The sequence below is a fragment of the Cardiocondyla obscurior genome, linkage group LG12 (genome assembly GCF_019399895.1).
Source record: "Cardiocondyla obscurior isolate alpha-2009 linkage group LG12, Cobs3.1, whole genome shotgun sequence".
NCBI lineage: Eukaryota > Metazoa > Arthropoda > Insecta > Hymenoptera > Formicidae > Cardiocondyla > Cardiocondyla obscurior.
The window spans coordinates 2,854,811-2,871,841 of record NC_091875.1 but is presented as its reverse complement, the minus strand read 5'-3'; the positions used below and the strand labels follow the sequence as shown (position 1 = coordinate 2,871,841).

General features: G+C 42.3%; 2 protein-coding genes across 7 annotated transcripts in view; both read left to right on the top strand.

The window, feature by feature from the left end:
* The window catches only part of LOC139107041 (serine/threonine-protein phosphatase 2B catalytic subunit 2), a 105,870-nt gene extending 93,732 nt beyond the window's left edge, over positions 1–12,138 (top strand). For 3 of the 6 annotated variants that reach the window (XM_070664269.1, XM_070664264.1, XM_070664262.1), the window contains 4 exons: positions 3,881–3,965; positions 4,247–4,344; positions 4,598–4,813; positions 5,161–12,138. In XM_070664269.1, coding sequence (XP_070520370.1) covers positions 3,881–3,965; positions 4,247–4,344; positions 4,598–4,791 — 377 coding nt within the window. In that variant the 3' untranslated portion in view covers positions 4,792–4,813; positions 5,161–12,138. The remainder of the gene's footprint in view (positions 1–3,880; positions 3,966–4,246; positions 4,345–4,597; positions 4,814–5,160) is intronic. The other 3 variants (XM_070664266.1, XM_070664263.1, XM_070664265.1) reach the window with 2 other exon arrangements.
* A 2,133-nt stretch (positions 12,139–14,271) lies between these two features.
* On the top strand, positions 14,272–16,749 carry LOC139107042 (ubiquitin-conjugating enzyme E2 J1). The gene is made up of 5 exons (XM_070664270.1): positions 14,272–14,668; positions 15,028–15,233; positions 15,437–15,627; positions 15,707–15,824; positions 15,941–16,749. The coding sequence occupies exons 1-5, from the start codon at positions 14,632–14,634 to the stop codon at positions 16,184–16,186; spliced, it is 798 nt and encodes a 265-aa protein (XP_070520371.1). The 5' UTR covers positions 14,272–14,631; the 3' UTR covers positions 16,187–16,749.
* Positions 16,750–17,031: the final 282 nt, after the last annotated feature.

The window sequence follows — 17,031 nt, the reverse complement described above, 5'->3', positions numbered from 1 at the left end:
CGGGCGGCTTCAAAACTGCTTTTGGGAAACCCGATAGAGCACCAGTGTCCCAGCGCTGTTACGTTTCGAGCACAGGTACACGAAGCAAAGGGCGAATCGAATCAGGTCGACCGGATCGCTCCAAGGACCGTTTCCGCCGTATCGGACCACCCGGCAAATTATTTCGACGCTCGGGAAACCTCCGTTGATCTCTATCGCAACGCCACCGAGATTTCAGCGACGTTTTCGGTTTCACGTCCGTAGATTTTCGCGGCCTCTTCCATCTCGATAATTGACGGACACGTCCGCCGATTTGCGAGAGGCGAATAGTCGCGTTGAGTTTTACGGACGGGGAAACCCGTGATTCTCGAGAATATATACGACGGGCCTGCGGCATGTTCAAAACTCGGTGCCAGACTCGACTGCGTTTTGATAAATGTTAGCTCGGTAGACAACTGTCGCAACGGCGTGCACGCGAAAATAACATCGGATCGCGTTACACGCGGCGATCGTTACACGCGGGTCATTTACGATCTTCTCCGCTTTCGGGAAAATCATTCCCGACGATCGATTCTCGAATAAATCCGGTTAATTTGCCGATTCCTTCCCCGCGTTACCGTCACGGAACAAAAGCGCTCCTGGGTACGAGAATTCGCGCGAGGGCTTTCGGCCGGGTACCAAGGGTTAAGTTACTGTTTCAATAATTCGGATCAGGCTTTATATACGACACGCGATACGTGTAATTAGAGCGTCAAAGTTCGCGGAAGCTCGCCTACCGAAATATCATTATTACCGTGGTACGATATCGACGAGAGTGGTCTGTCGTTTAATTTTGCCGAAACGCGGGATTTGTGGGAACCGCCCCGTGAAAGCTCTCCCTGAATTGTTGCCGCGCGAAAGCGCTATCACGCGCTTGCTTGCGTCATTCGCGACACATGATTCTCAAATTACGCTATTTTCGAACACCGAGCCGTTGCGACAGAGTACGTGTGCGTAACCGTGCGCTGAAACACATAAATGTATAGAGAGCAAAAGGCTTGATCTGTTGTATAAGTTTGTAGTTGACGTGTGTTATACACGTCGTTGTATGTGCCGCATCCTCTCCGTTTTGTGAGCGCAGGATCGTCCCCGGAGCCGTTGTCGGTCGGCTCGATCGAAAAGCGACGAGTGCTTACCCGCTTCCTCTTCTCGCGCAGCTTTTCGCGAGCCGGGACATCGCGCGAGTTCCGAAACGTCGCGGGCGTAATTCTCCAAATTCCAAGCAACCATTGCTCACCTCGCTCAAAGACCGAACGTCTAATATTTGACGTGCCTCGGCCTCCATCGATCCTCCCCCGCGAGGGCGAGGGACGGCGACGGTTTTCGCCGTTGACGAATCGTACGCCCCGGCCCCGAGTCACCTTTCGCCGATCGCGATTTCCCGCGAGGAATCCCGGTCTCTCAAATTTCGTGAACTGTATCCGGATAATAAACTGCGAGCGCGGCGGAATAATCTCGTTACGCGAAAATTGCGGCTAAAACCTGATATCCGTTTTCCCCGACGTGCTCCGCGCGACGACGTCGTCTCGTTTCCGCCGATAGGCGGAATCTCATAACCGAGTGGCAACCGCGAGGATTTCGGATTACGCGAGATTGAAACGCGGGGAAACGCACCTGCGCGCGGCGCGTTCGACTAATTTCCTCGCCGATAACACGGCGGCGAGGAAACTCACGACTCTCGGCGATCCGATCTCGCCTATTAATTATGGAAAATGTCCATTTAATTGGCCCGCGACGCGAGTAACGTCGCTGATATTCGCCGTGGCTCGGCGGCTATTTAAGGAATCCGTTGATTAATCCATCAGCGACGCACCTCCGGGTCTCGGAGAGGCCGCGAGGCCGGTCCAGCTGATCTCCGTCACTCCCGTGATCGATCTGCGTTTCAGATGGCTCGCCATCACCGAAAACAAAACGGCCGTCGCACGGGGTCCGAGATTTCGCAAACGACGGGAAAGATTGAAATTTCGTTTCCGATCGCGAACTGACAAATCGAGCGATACGTTACTATGACGGCGGTCCCTAAGACCGCGGGATCCGGCGCCGTAAATCATTAGAATACCGGCGTCGCGCGTGTTTCGTCGGCGCGCGAGACGAGAAAACGACGTCGATATTTTCGGCATGCGTCGCTTCCGATCCGTCCGATTTAGCTGGGGTCGCGCGAACGGGGCGAAATGCGTCGAGTTTTTTTTTTTTTTTCTTCGTTCACCGAACGGAGCGATGAACGAGGTAGAATTTGTGTGTGAGCGTCGCGACAGAACCGCGCGATTAGGATAAAAATAATGTAGGCCCCGTCCTCGTAAATATGCTCCGCTGTTGCTTCAACGAGTTGCTGTTTAGTCGTCGAAACTGCCGAGCTGAATCTTCCTAACGTGAAAATAACAGGGGAAAAGAATGATACGTGCGACATTTTAGCGCCCTGATAAGAAAGTAATTCTCGCGGGGGAAAAAGAGCGAATTTTTCGCGATTGCTCGCCGATGGAAGATTTCAGCGGCTGTGGAACGAGTCCACCCCCCTTTTCCCACCCCCCCGTTCCTCGTTAAGGTGCAATCGATCGAGCGGCAAGGCCCGACCGTTGCGTCAATTAACGAGCAAACAGATAAACTGACGGCTCGACGCGAAAGAGTTGCTGCCCGGCGAACGTTCGCGTACCTCTAATCCATCGAGGAGTCGCTTTGCCGTAAAAAAGAAAAGAAATCTTGAACCTCCGCCGCGAATTTCTTATTCCGTTGGTCTCGCGGTTTTTCGCGGAAATCGTAGCCGATTGGTATCGCCCCAGGTGGTCCCTTCGCGGTCGACTCGATCGCAAACTGAATCGGCGGTCCGCGCCAAGTGGCCGTGACTCTTTCGCGCTGGTAACGAGTCCCGAAAAGGTAGCAGGCGATTGCCGAGGCAAAGTGGTAACGATAAGAGTTCGTAGTGGCCGATGGTGCGTACGTTTCGCGCTTTGTACAGCATGCGCATGCCTCTTATTCTCCCGCATCAAGTCTGCAATATCTTGATGTGTCTAAATACACTGTACACAGAGATACACGCCCACACACACGCAGATATATATACAAAGAAATACGTTTTTGCGAAAAATGTCCACCCTGCATTTACGCACGTTTACGCAGCTTTTTTTTTTCCAGTGTTACGCGCGTTCGCAGTCACGTTTTCGCGTTTTTCTTCCCGCTTTCCGCCGGCGACCGGCGTGAAGAGTGCGTAATTCGCTTTTTACCTTGCGAACGCGACAAAGCACGTTGCAATGCTCTTTTTATGTTTCTTCTGTTACGTGACTGCTTGTACCTTCCCTTCGCTCGTAATGTGCGCAAACTTTTTGCCTGTAGTTTGGCGTGTTGTCTTAGCGTGATCTGATGATAATAACGAGTAATTATTAATAACAATAATGTATCCCGCTCCCGCGGTAAGCTCTGTGATACGGATAACGTAGTAGTCAACGTGCGATGGTCGGAATCATCGCAAGCGATTTGCAAGCGCGGCGAACGAACGCGCGGCAAATCGGTGACGAAGCAACGTAGCGAAGCCATCGAGCCCTCTTGATCAAAAAAAGCATTGTAAATTAATGGACTGGTTTTTGTATCATTGTAACCGTATAACGACCGTCGATCTCGACAAATACTTTCGTAACGCGGCGTTAAATTCCTGCTAAAAATAGTGGTCGCTTTACGCTCGCTTTAAAATTTTATTTATTAATTTTTTTTAATTACGAGTTTATGCTGTACGTCGAATTATGATATTATTAAATTGAATCAAAACGGCTCCCTGGAGTTTCCTTCGTCACGTTGACTGTCGCTAAATGATATAGGTACTAATACCTCGTGGCCGTACAAATGCCGTAATATGCGTCTCTGATATTTATAGGTGCAGCAGCAAATCTACGTAAGGAGGTGATCAGAAACAAGATTAGAGCCATTGGGAAAATGGCACGGGTGTTCTCCGTCCTGAGGTCAGTGAACGATAAAAGCAGCCCGTCTCTAAATACCGTAAACATGTTCTAAATATGTCGCAGCCTGTCCCTAAATACTTGAATGTAAAAATAATACGCGGCGTAAGCTGATAAAAACTCTGGATTATAACGGCGAATTAAAATGTGTTAATTAAACGATAAAATAAGTACGCGCGTTGCGTAAAAGGTTGCATGCAACTTTTTTTTACGATTTATATATGTAAAAAGAATTTAAATTATTTAATTATTATTGTAACGCAATTTTAATCCCCGTTTCACAGAGAGGAGAGCGAGAGCGTGCTGCAGTTGAAGGGCTTGACGCCGACTGGAGCTTTGCCGCTCGGTGCATTATCTGGAGGCAAAACCTCTCTGAAAAACGGTAAGAATTTCGTCGAAAAAAAAAAAAAAATTGTTATAATATTCGCTCGCAAAGTTTATTTAAAAACGCAATGAACTGTACGTGCATTAAATTACCATTTTGCGGCGCAGGGAACGGAAATATCGCGCATATTTCGATTATTCGCTGATTACGAGTTCGCAGAACTGTAATCGCGAAAGAGGAAAACTCTTATTATTATTCAGCGTGTCTCGACGCTTGATCGGGCTTGACATCTTTTTCTCTCTTTGCGCAGCTCTCCAGGGTTTCTCGCCGAATCACAAAATTACCTCGTTTGCCGAGGCCAAGGGTTTAGACGCCATAAACGAAAGAATGCCACCGAGGAAAGACGCACCGCCTACGCCGGTGAACGAGGAGAAATCCGTGACAAAGCCGCCGCCTCCTGCGGGAGACAAGCGGGACCACAACATGCCGCAACCGCAGTCGTGAGCCCCACACTCGTCCAATCAAGGTATACACGCTTGAGCTATCCGTTGATTCTATATGTCGGAAAACCGGGAAAGCCTGGCTTGCCCAACTTGTAAGGGCACCTATAGCACGACGGTAACCATCTCGTTTTCTTAAAACATGAATCGTAAAATATTTAAAAAATATCATTACGTTCGAGGAGGGAGGGAGAAAATTCGATTCCTTGTTAGTCAGTTTTTTTGCATTTATTATTATTATATATGTATATTAACATTAATCCTTTTTCTGAGTGAAAGACCGCTTAAACTTGGATAATATGAATTTTTTAGCCATCGATTTATGATAATCTGCCACTCTTTCGCAACAAAACCAGGTACGAACGTTTTTCAGATGGCGGATGGATGGACGGGTTTTAAGATCCCGGCGCTATCGCCTCCACCACCGAACATTTTCAAACCCATTGTTCGTCTCTCCCACCCCCCCCCTCGGCTATTACAACCAGTGCGCCGTTCATCGAGGAGTCAGGAAGAACCATCATCGTCGCAAGATGAAGTACAGGAACGGACGGACGGACGGAGTCGTGAAGCGATTTTTCGTCGATGCGATTTTCAACGAGTATCGGTCATCGGTCCCGGTGCGCGCATAACGAAAGCAGCAGTCAAGAAAAGAGGACCGCGTAAACATCGAGAAACGTCCGGCCGGGCGTTTTGTAGCAGGCCTCCTCTTCTCCGAGGATTTACCTCCGTATCTCTTTTTCGAAAATGCACTGCGACTGGAGAACGAAAACGTTAGCCTCCCTTCTGCGATGAACCGCGCGCGCTACGTTCCCCGATCTCTCGCCGATCGTTCGCTCAGTTATTTTCTTTCTAGCTTTCTCTTTCTCTTCTTACCTTTGCTCATCTCACCTCTTGTCGCTAACTCGTCGCTTTTCTCCTCTTCCCAATATTCATGAAGGTGTACCTCACATGTTTCTCGCGGATTAATCGACTCGATGTACATATGCACGCGCATGTACGTACGTATCAACGACGAGCGGAACGTAGAGAGCGATATATCTTTTAGGTAGATTCGTTTGCACGTCGAGCGACTCGCATGTTCATTACAATGAGGAGATTTGATTCGCTCGACGAACTACTCGCCGTCTTCGCCGGGCACTATTTCTCTCTCGTGTTTTTTTTTTTTTTTTTTCTATCTATGGCGGAAAAAACGACGAGAGACAGAACGAACGGCTCGCGCGCGGTTGTCTATCTTAATGAGAGGAATCGCATAGACAGTGTGAAAGAGAGAGAATGAGAGGGAGAGAAAGATAAAGAAAGAACGGACGAGCGGTCTCCGCCAAAGAAACAAAGAAGGCAGCTGGCCTGTCGTCACGGCGGAGCTTCCGATTTTAGGATTTTATTAGGTTCTTAAGATGTGTCCGCCCTGGGTGACGCGTAAGGGCATCCCCCGCGCCACGGGGTGGGGTTACTTAAATCTTAAGTCAAAACTAAGCTTAGGGCTAAGTCGTAAATTATATATGTATATATATATTTATATAATATATAATTATATATATATATATATATATATGATATCGGAGAATTTATTTAATATACATAAATATTATAAATATATATTATATATTATTATTAATTATTATTATCATTATTATTAATTATGTAATCCGAATACCGTGTTTTTCGCTGCCGCGCGTGTACACGTCCGTCACGATCGCACGAAATAATTAACGCGCGAAAGAAATGTACGTCGAGCGCGCGCAACGTTTCCAAATACACTCATTACGAGATGATTCATCTTGGCCGTTCTGCCCCGAGGATTTTTTCGGCATTCTCGTTCGTGCGATATTCAAGGAAATATCTCGTTTTCGTTGTATTTTTAATCCAGGGAACTGCGCACGGCCATGTTCTTACACGCAAGACGTTCGTTATCTGTTAAGTTAAGTTATTGAAGTGAATCTCGCAATGGAAAAATTGTCCAGCTGGTCTCAATAGTATTTTTCATTAACTGAATCGGTTACGATATCACAAAAGTTTCGCTCGTATTACGCATCGTAGTACCGGGCTGAAATATATTATATGTGATCTCTGTGAACTTCCGTTTTATCGCGTATTTTGTGATATTTTAGAAGATGAGTTTTAGAACTACATATACCGAAAACGAGATAATTTTGAATACCTAGTACTTTTTTTGACGAAATATCAAGAAAGTACTTAATTTTGCATGAACGAGGATTTAAAAGATGCAAATACATATATATATACATATATATATGTATATATATCAGTGAGCTATGACACATACGATCGTTTAAACATGTGATGCATATCTCTTGCCTCCAACTAGTCGCACAAGTTTGCTAGAAAGAACCCTTCAAATTGAAACGATTACCGGCACGCCCCGGTAGAGCGATTGTAACATGCTATCCGGGCGTGAGCTCCGCCAATAGGCTCGAAATTAAAATCCGATAGTAGGTCATAATGGTGCTGAAGAAACGCGCAGGCTAGCCTAGAGTTAAAAAAGGAGAAGACGGTGCATTTTTAAAGGGAAGCAACACCTCGCGTTACGCGTGCAAGAGCATTATCTATCTCGAACTTGCGGTCGTGTTTCTACCCTGACGTAATCCTGAAAATAATTGTACTCTGCTTTTATCCAGGGTCAGAAGTGGATCTTTGCCGTCAATTTTATGAAATGAAACGGTACAGAACGGCCGAGCGTGAGGAAAAAAACTCGAAATAACCATGAATCGCCGTGAAATGACGACGTGCCGTAAATGATTTCGTCATAAAAATGATATATTACATTTTTGCGAGTTACTTATTTCGAGGAGTGGATTCCACGGGGAGTTATAATCGCTAGAGAATATTTAAAAGGAAAAAATAAAAAAATAAAAAATAAAGTTTCTCGTGCGAGGAACGAACGCGATCGTCGAGACGCTTCCGCTTCGATCGTCCGCGCTGTCACGCGCTCAATACGCTTTGTCGCACGTGACGTCTCGAAAATAATCAGAATCGAGGGCGGCTACTCTCGTTACTCGTCTGTAATATTTATAGTAATAATCGCTCGCGGTCGTATCGCGGGGTTTTGTCGTCGTTTTCGCTGTTTTTTCTACCTCTTCTCTAGAAAATCGAGACGTCGCGTTTTAGCGAGCTGAGTCAGCGCCGGTGAGCAGCGCGGAAGATCGTAAGCCCAATCATATCGAATATCGGGAAGGAGGAGAAGTATAAAGAGATACGAGGCAAAGAGCAGCATCTCTGGAAGCCGAATTGCGGCATCGTCAACGTGTTACAGTCTGAAACATAATAAAAGTAATGAAAGAATATTATAATAAATGAAATAAGATATATATCTCTTTCTTCTCACTACGATATATAATATACAGTGAATAATAATTCTATCTCTCTTTGCTACCAAGTTGTACTTATTCTTAATTAATTTACTTGTACAAAAGAATGTGTTAAATAATAATGAAATATATAATATACACGCAATTATAAATAATACATATTATAATTATAAATATAAATATATATAAATATACATATAACTATAAAAAGGAGCACTACGATATATACAGGATGTCCCAGAGCTATCGTCGCTTCTTTCATCCGTGGATTCCCTCACCGATTCTTCCTTGAATATGTAAATGCTCATAAGTATCGTCGTTTAATTCTCGAAACTCGAGTAAAACTTGAAGGAAAATTTTCGAGGTTCGCTTACAATTCGGAAATAAAAAAAAAAAAAAAAAACAAGAGGTGCCATATCTGTTAGGAGCAAAGTAATCGATTCCAAATCGATCAAAGAGCTCGCGGATGAAAGAGACAACCACAATTCCGGGATATCCTGTATACACACGTGTATACATATATATTACAGTGTTGATTATCTGATATTACCGCATCATTATGATTACAACGCGATTATTCATTTTAATTGACCTTATTATTGAGATTGTCACTGCTGTCGCCGTTGCAATCATCGCTACCAATCGTCGCCGTTATCACTTGTACTGTCGCTATCGCGAAACACGAGGGCGCATCAGCGATTTTCAACCTGAGACGACACGCGGGTCAAATTAATAAAATACGCATGTGCTATATATACACATATATACATTTACAATTGCGATCGTTGCTTGCGCTACGATACGACGTGGGTGACGCGATAATGATGATTGAAGTCGCTCCCGTCGATTCTTTGGTTGTAGAAGCGATCCGTTCTACGAATGCAAGGAGAGTAATTAACGTGTGAACGCGAAGAACGAATTAAAGGACTTCCCTTTCGCATACACCAACTTTCACGGACCATCCACCTTTCGGAAGACAGTCTTGACTTGTGCCTTGTTTAGACGTTTCCAATCATTTCCAATCAACTCGCGCTTCGATTCTTACGCGTCCTACACTCGAACGAGCCCACCTTCGACGTTGTTCTTTAACGAAAGATATACTTGTCGAACCCGGTGCGATCGCGCGCGTCTCCGCCTTTCTTTCGAAGAAATGGATCTTCCTCGGTCACTCGTCGCGGATGGGGAAATTGTCTCCTCGCGCATTCTCGACGGCGTAGCGTGAATTCTTAGAGTTATCGCGACCGTATTAATTAATTTTGTCCTGAGAGCTGCGGCGTTATCTCGGTTTCACAATCTGTCCTGCGTCCAGAACGACCCGGCAGCATGCGATCACCCCATCAACGCACGGACATCCTGTTCATTTGAAAATACAGTGCCGACAGTATGCGTTTTATATCATAGGTGTAACACGGAATCGCCATATGTAGAACGCGAGTTTTGGGTCGCTCTTCATGCACGTATGCATCGAACAAAGTGGAGGGAAAAAAAAAAATATATAAAAAATCATGTATACACGCTAGCAGTCTGCGACGACACGTGCGTGATATGTACAGAATGTCTCGCGAATAAATTATACTCGTAAGCTCGTGGAAATGTTCAGATCTGTTCTCATTTAAAAGTAATTTGTTTTTTTTTTTTTTTTTTTACTTTGACGGATATTTTATAAAGTTTGAATTCAAGAGCTGTTATTGCGATATTTTTCAAAAGATAAAAGCGTTTTAGATAAAAGAAAAAAATCGTCTTTGGGTTTCGCAAAGAATTTCTTTTTTCTTTTTTTCCAACGAAATAATTTTGATGAAGTAATTTGCAAATAGCGCCACGCTCTGTACGTACAAACGCACGGATAATTAGATATTATATATGCAAAATTTGTATATCCCGTGTTCATTCGCATAAAAAGCCTCGTTTCGCATACATACACATTTATGATAAGTAAACCGTTTACAAGCGGCGTCTCATTATCGTAACGGAATCATTTAACTTTGAAAGCGTCTTTCAGGGGAGAAGCTCGCGCTTTTGTGCAGCTCAGCGCAATCTGCTGTAACGATCCTCGTTTTCCTTTCCTTTCTCCTTTCTTTTTTGGTTTCGCAAGCGACTGAACTAAAGTGCTGTGTGTGATTCTTCGCGGCTAAGTTGCGTTCCGTACGCGAACTCGATGGCGTATCGTTATCACGTGTCCTTTAGCTTTTACGTTAAGCATTTGTTTTCCCCGATAAGCGGGGCTTATCAAATTCGAGGTGAAACGATTCTCGTTATCGCGCGAAACCGCGCAAACTTAAAAAATAAAAATTCGCGACAATTTGCCCGATAAATTGTAAATGCAACGGGGAAACGTTTTCGCTTCTCGTTAGAAGTGTTGCGCTTTTGGGTCTTTATCGTGCAAACATATATCGCGAGATTATCGTTATCAAATTTATTAAGATTGCCGAGTTTCGCCGAGTTTTCTCAACGGCATTCTTCGAGCTTATCGTCATCATTTGTCTTTTATCGACGAACATTTCGGGAGCTACGCCTATCGAGTCGCGTCGAACGCAGCTAATCGGACTTCACCGAGAGACAATTTTATATACCTGTTACGACTGATTATTATCGTGTTGTACATCGCTAAGGACAGCGAGAGAGAGAATACGTGTACATGTATGTACATACACATGCCCGCACGCGCGCGTATGTATATATATCTATGTAGTATATTGTACTGTTACGCGATTGTTTTGTAATTATCGTTATATGTCCATTGGCTGCTTGTTAACCGACGGCTAATTATCGCTGAAATCGTATGTACATATCGAGTTTTAAGAAGGGCACACGGGGAACGTGCGGGAAAGGGGTCAATTGCACCGCAACGAGTTAGCCGATTCTTTTTTTTTTTATTTTTTTTTTGCTAGAGATTAACTCGGATTAGCGGTCCAAAGGGTCCTTCGCTTCCTCCTCGCTGCGATAAGAGAACAGGACGAGAACGGGCTACTTGGGTCAATTAAAGAAACATCCGGGATAACATTTTTCTAAAACAGTTATTGTCACTCGCTGAATTTTCGTTCATTTTCACCGATTAACAAACGACCCGGGTTCTTTTTTTTCCTCCTCCGATTTCAAGTGGTCCCTCCGCGTCTCACGTGTAAAAGAGCGAAACTCGTTCGTATATTTTGTTCGAGAATATTTGTTAATGACGTTTCGATCCTTTTACCTAGCCGAGCCTCGCGCGCATAATTGATTGCGATTAACGAACGACGTTGGTGCAACTGACCACGTACGCACCGTGGCCCGAATTATTTAAGACGTTCGCCTGCATATCACTTGCACGATTGTTTTCGCAAATGATGCGCGGAAGATAGATACCTTGACGCTCTCGTTAACGAACGACTGAAAACGAAAAGGGAAAAGACGCATCCCGAGAGAGACACGAAGGGATTGGGTTCTTTTAGGTCAATCATTAACGTCACCGTTAACTTATTCTGTTGTGGAGAGTGATTATCTCTCATTCATAATTCCAACGTTCCGCTTGTATCCGATCGAGAAGCTCGAGTGTAGGATTGTTTCTCACAAGTGTTACCCATTTAATCTATCTCTATCTCTCTCTCTCTATCTCTCACTCTCTCTCTCTCTTTCTCTCGTTCCTTTTCTAATTATTTATTTCACGCAGCAATATCTGCGAAGCACGGCGTGATCGCATTTCCCTATTTAATAACTGTACCTGTCTAAAGCGTGTCGTTTAATTAAATCTATTTTCTACGCTCTGTGCCAGCGTCGTGTTTGGCGTTTTACATGATAGATAAGGGTCTCAGAATCGCGCGCAAAAACCGCATAACATTGCGGGCCCGCAATTATGGCCGCAAAGAGAGAAAAAAAAAAGCCACATTGGAGATTACGCGACTTTAACTCTTTTCCAAACCAAAAAGAAAAAAAAAGAAAAAAAAAAAGGAATATGTAGCCTTAGAACTCCGTTTCTCTCGTTCCTTTCACGCGAGCATCGCCCGGTGGATGTGACGTATCTTCTTGAAGATAAAAAAAAAAAAAAAAACAAATCGTACAGAAAAATATAATAAATGCAACGGAAATGTGTGCGTACGTGTGTATGTGAGTGATTCCCATCCAATTTTTGCAGATCCGACGAAACGAGATTCGTGTTTCGTCGTTTTTTTTAATTCGTTAGACCTGTTGATGATTAACGTTCGAAATTATTAGCTCCTAAGCCAGAGATATCCTCAGAAGCAACAGTTTCTCTGACGGGAAAAGTGCGGCGAGAACTAGTCGCGAGACTCGCGATAAAAATCCTCCGACTCTCGTGGCTTACCTTTTCCGCATTGTTCTTTCGTAATACACGCGGGGAAACGTTTGCGGTAAGTAATTGTGCTGATACGCTTGAAACGTGCGTCGAAACCTAACTTTGGAAAATTTTATTTAACGAAACAACAGCTCGACATTTTCAAAGAAAGAATTTTCTTTTTCCCTTCTTTTTTTTTCTTTTTCGACCAAGTTTGGGATAGAAATACTTTTACTTTCAGTTCGCCCACACTGCGCACGTCGCGCTAAATAATTCCGTATCGTAAAGGAAAGAGAGAAAGAGAAAGGATTCAAGGAGATGGTCCTTGGTGCACATCCATCCGGGCGGCGTCCGTCAGCAAGTGCCGCGAGAGCACCGCAAAAATTGAAACTTTGAATTAATAAATGATTCTCGCGGCGCTCGAGAAATGGCAATTCAACGACGATGGAAGAGAACTGTACATATACGTGCGTTTATTATTACCTACTTACTATTACGAGACTTACTTCTAAGAACTTTTGGCTAAAATACTTTATAGAAGCGAGACTCTAACCGCGCGTGGAGAACGATTTGAAAAAGAAAAAAAAAAGAAGAAGAAAAAGAGGACTGCATCGCGTACGTTGTTTAGCGCCATTGTGACTCTATCCCTTTCTTGAAAAAAAATAAAATAAAATAAAATAATAAAATAAAATAATAATAATCAGTAAGCATGTACACGCATGTGTGTGGCCCACGTGTGCGTGCATGTACATGCTTAAATTCGTTTATACATACGTATACATGACACGCGCGTATATAGACGCATCGGTACTATTATTATCATTATTATGGTTACACGGTTCTTATCATTATTGATATCGTCCTCACTATTATAATTATCATTGTCGTGCGGAGGAAATACGATGAGTAATTATTATAAAAGAAAAAAGAAAAAAAATAAATAAAAGGAAGTCTTACTTATACATAATTATAAATACGTCACGACGATATATTCGTAATCGATTAATTATTACGGTAACGTAATGACATTATTATTACTATTATAAATAACACCCTATTCCCATCTGTTGTGAATGTTTACGTTGTTTTATGATATTTAGAATATTCTAAAAATAAAGTCTATAATTTCCACGAACTCGCATCGCGTACGTTAAATATTTCCCGTTTGTTCGATATACTTTTTAATTGCCGAGCGTTAATTTTGGAAATTTCAAACATTATTCATCGCCAGGAATAAAAAATCAGGGGATTATCTGCAGTATTACGTAAGTAAAACGATAATGGTTTCGATATAATGACATGTGTAATTCTTTAAATTTGTCTGAGAGAACGATAAGATAATGTACTAGTATTAGAGGCAACCTACGGTTGAATATCACTAATTAACTTAAGAACGCAGTAATTTAATAATCAGCTTAGAACTAAATTTATTGCATGCATTTATATTGTATATATAAAGTGCCGCGCCTATTTTTTTTTTCTTTTTATATATATATAAAATTACTTAATTATAAAATTGTGTAATAAAGATCGTTAGCGAATAAAAAGTAATCATTATATTTTTCAATCGAAATAACATTAATTCTTTCATAAAAAAAATACAAAAAGCGGCGTCAAAGCCAACGCTATAATCGCTTTGAACTGATTGCACGATTAGTAGAGTATTTTCAGGGGCTACGAAGAAAATCTCGACATAATTTTCTATTGCCGTCTGAATATATCGCTCTTTTCTTTTTGCCCCTAATTGTAAACCTAATGATTTCTTTTTAAATCAAGGCAGCGATATGAAGCGTCCCTCTCTTTTTTGCATTTCGGCCTGTTTGAGCCATCGAGCAAGAAAGAGTCGGTAGGCTAGTGTCGGCAATCTCTCCGCCGAGGCCGAGGCGGCGAGGTTGCGGCGAGCGACTCCGACGAACAAAAGCGATAAATAGAATAGCGGCGCGAGCGGTGGAGCGCGGCGATTGTTCACCACGTCACGCTCACGCCTTTGGTGGGCCAGGCCGTGCTGCTGCTGCGCGGGAGGTCCACGTCGCTCGTCGACGACACCGAGTGCGCCGACGGAACGTCCGGTACGGTCCAAGAGAAATCGGCGTGCGCGGGCAACGAATATGTGAGCGGACGCGCGCTATCGTTATCGGTCAGTGCGTCGGTGGAATCGGCAGAGCGAGAGAGAGACGAGCCAACGTTTCCGGCGCGTATTCCCATTTTCTTGGACGCCGAGGGAGAGAGGCCCTTCGCGGTAGAGTCACCGAAGATGTCATTCGAGGGGAAGTACAACGCAAAGAGTCCGGGTGAGTCGACATTGGAGCAGCGGAGCCGTCGCGCCGGTCGAAACGTTTGTTTTGGCTCGTCGCTTCCGCGAGACTGTTGCACATCTCCAAAACCGTGACCTACCAGACGCTAACTGGCCCAGTCAGCCCAGTGTTCGATTTCTGCTGAGCCTACGCATCGCTTGTTTTTTTTATTTTACGTCGCGATCGCATCAATGCGTCCGTCGTATGGTGACGTAAAGAATAAGACACATTACATATATAGCGCTGTTATCTTTAGAGCGTATCTGTCCCTGACAATCTCATCGTTAAATAACGCTAATGGCATGCTAATGAATGTCACGGGGATTGTTATCTTATTGAGTACCTGTGATTTCTAGCGGTGAAGAGGTTAATGAGGGAGGCGCAGGAGCTCCACGAAGCCACTGAAGAGTATTATGCGTCTCCCCTCGAAGACAACCTGTTCGAATGGCATTTTACGGTGCAAGGACCACCGTCTACAGACTTCGAGGGTGGTGTTTATCATGGGAGAATCTTGCTGCCACCAGAATATCCTATGAAACCACCTAATATCATCCTGTTAACAGTAAGTTAATGTCGGAAACACGTCGTGTATATATTGGATCTGTTCTCAGTTGCTGCACTGCGAAACTCGTGCACACTAGCGCAATAAGTTAGAATAAAACAAATATACGTTCTTTCACTCTAACTTACTGCACCCGTTTGGCATGCAAAGACTGAGAACAGATCTGTTAAGTACATTGGTACATATACATTTTCTTTTTTTAGCCAAATGGACGTTTCGAAATAAATAAAAAGATATGCCTGAGTATCTCAGGCCATCATCCTGAAACGTGGCAACCATCGTGGAGTATCAGAACAGCTTTGCTGGCCCTAATAGCTTTTATGCCCACACCTGGAAGTGGTACAATTGGAGCATTGGACTACAGCACAGAAGAACGACAGAAACTTGCTAAAAAGTACACATATAACCAATAATTATACAACATTGTAAACAATTATGCAATGAATTTTTCGTAATCAAACTTTACTTTTCAGATCGCTAAACTGGCAGTGCGATACATGTGGTAAAGTTGTAAACTTGTTATCCAAGAACTCTGTCAAAAAACCCATCACTGAGGAGGAGCAAACTATGTTGAAAACAATCGCTCTCAAAGTAAGCGGTTACATTTGAAAAATTATTGCTGCACAATATACAATTGTAATGTTGGAAATTGTAGAATGTTGAATTTACAAAGATTTAATAAATGAATTTGTAAAATATAATTACAGGCTGATGACTCACTTACGTCAGAGCTGTTATTCGCGGATAATACAGGGAATGTGCCTGAGAGCGAGGTGCGACATCGTAACATCGAACCGACTTCAGTAGAAAATGCAGACCGCCAACAGCCTGAGATTATTTTAAATCGCGTGGAGACAATGTCCTCTTCGAATGATTTATTTTGGAGTATTCTTATCGCTTCTTTAGTGTCCGCAATTATTTTGTTGATTTTACGAAGATTATTTCTTGTTTAACTTATTTGTTTTCTTGCAAAATATTAAAATATGAAAATTTTATACACGTTTTATGAACATCATTTTTAAGCTTACAGAAAATCTGTATGTATATTATAAATTATTTGATTTTTCATGAAAACGTGTGTAATACATAACGAAAGTATATGCATTAGTATAATTAGTACATATCCATGTTATTCTTACGAGTGAGATTTATCTTACACATCTTAAATACTTTATTAAAATTTTATCCTGAAATAAGAAATTACAATAAATTTCCAATTTGGTGATTAATTAACATGTACTAGTCGCTTGCTTTTGTTAAAAGACTTAAGTAACTTTTGTTAAAAAACTTTAGTATTCAAAAATAAATCATTATTCAGCATTTATATATTTTATTTTATTTTTTTAAATTAAATAATTAGTATTAAATTGTAGATTTGATTATAAATTTTACTGTATATTACTCATAATTAATAATAAATTTTGTTTATTTTGATAAATATTATCAAGTAATTCTTACGTTTACCTATATATATTTATATTTAAAAATTAATAAAAATGTCTACAAATTTACATAATTATATTATTTTTTTAGTAAGTTTCACATCATGTAATATATACAGCCTAACATGACACTTTACATAACACTATTTTGTAATAAATATAAGCTATACAAATGTCTGTGCAATTCTATAGCTTTCATACACTTTTCATATGTGTATAGCCACGGTAATAAGATTTAATGTGTAATATAATCTATTAGAAGAAGAGGATGTAGAACATGGACTTCGTCTATAAATTCGTTTTTTATGTACATAAAAATATAATAAAGTAATTATTTATTAAAGTATATATAATAT

Excerpts from the sequence above, each read along its gene's own strand:
- LOC139107042 (XM_070664270.1), top strand. The coding sequence starts at position 14,632 with ATGTCATTCGAGGGGAAGTACAACGCAAAGAGTCCGG. Across the intron at positions 14,669-15,027 it reads GTACAACGCAAAGAGTCCGG|CGGTGAAGAGGTTAATGAGG; the intron begins GTGAGTCGACAT and ends TGTGATTTCTAG. Across the intron at positions 15,628-15,706 it reads CGACAGAAACTTGCTAAAAA|ATCGCTAAACTGGCAGTGCG; the intron begins GTACACATATAA and ends TTTACTTTTCAG.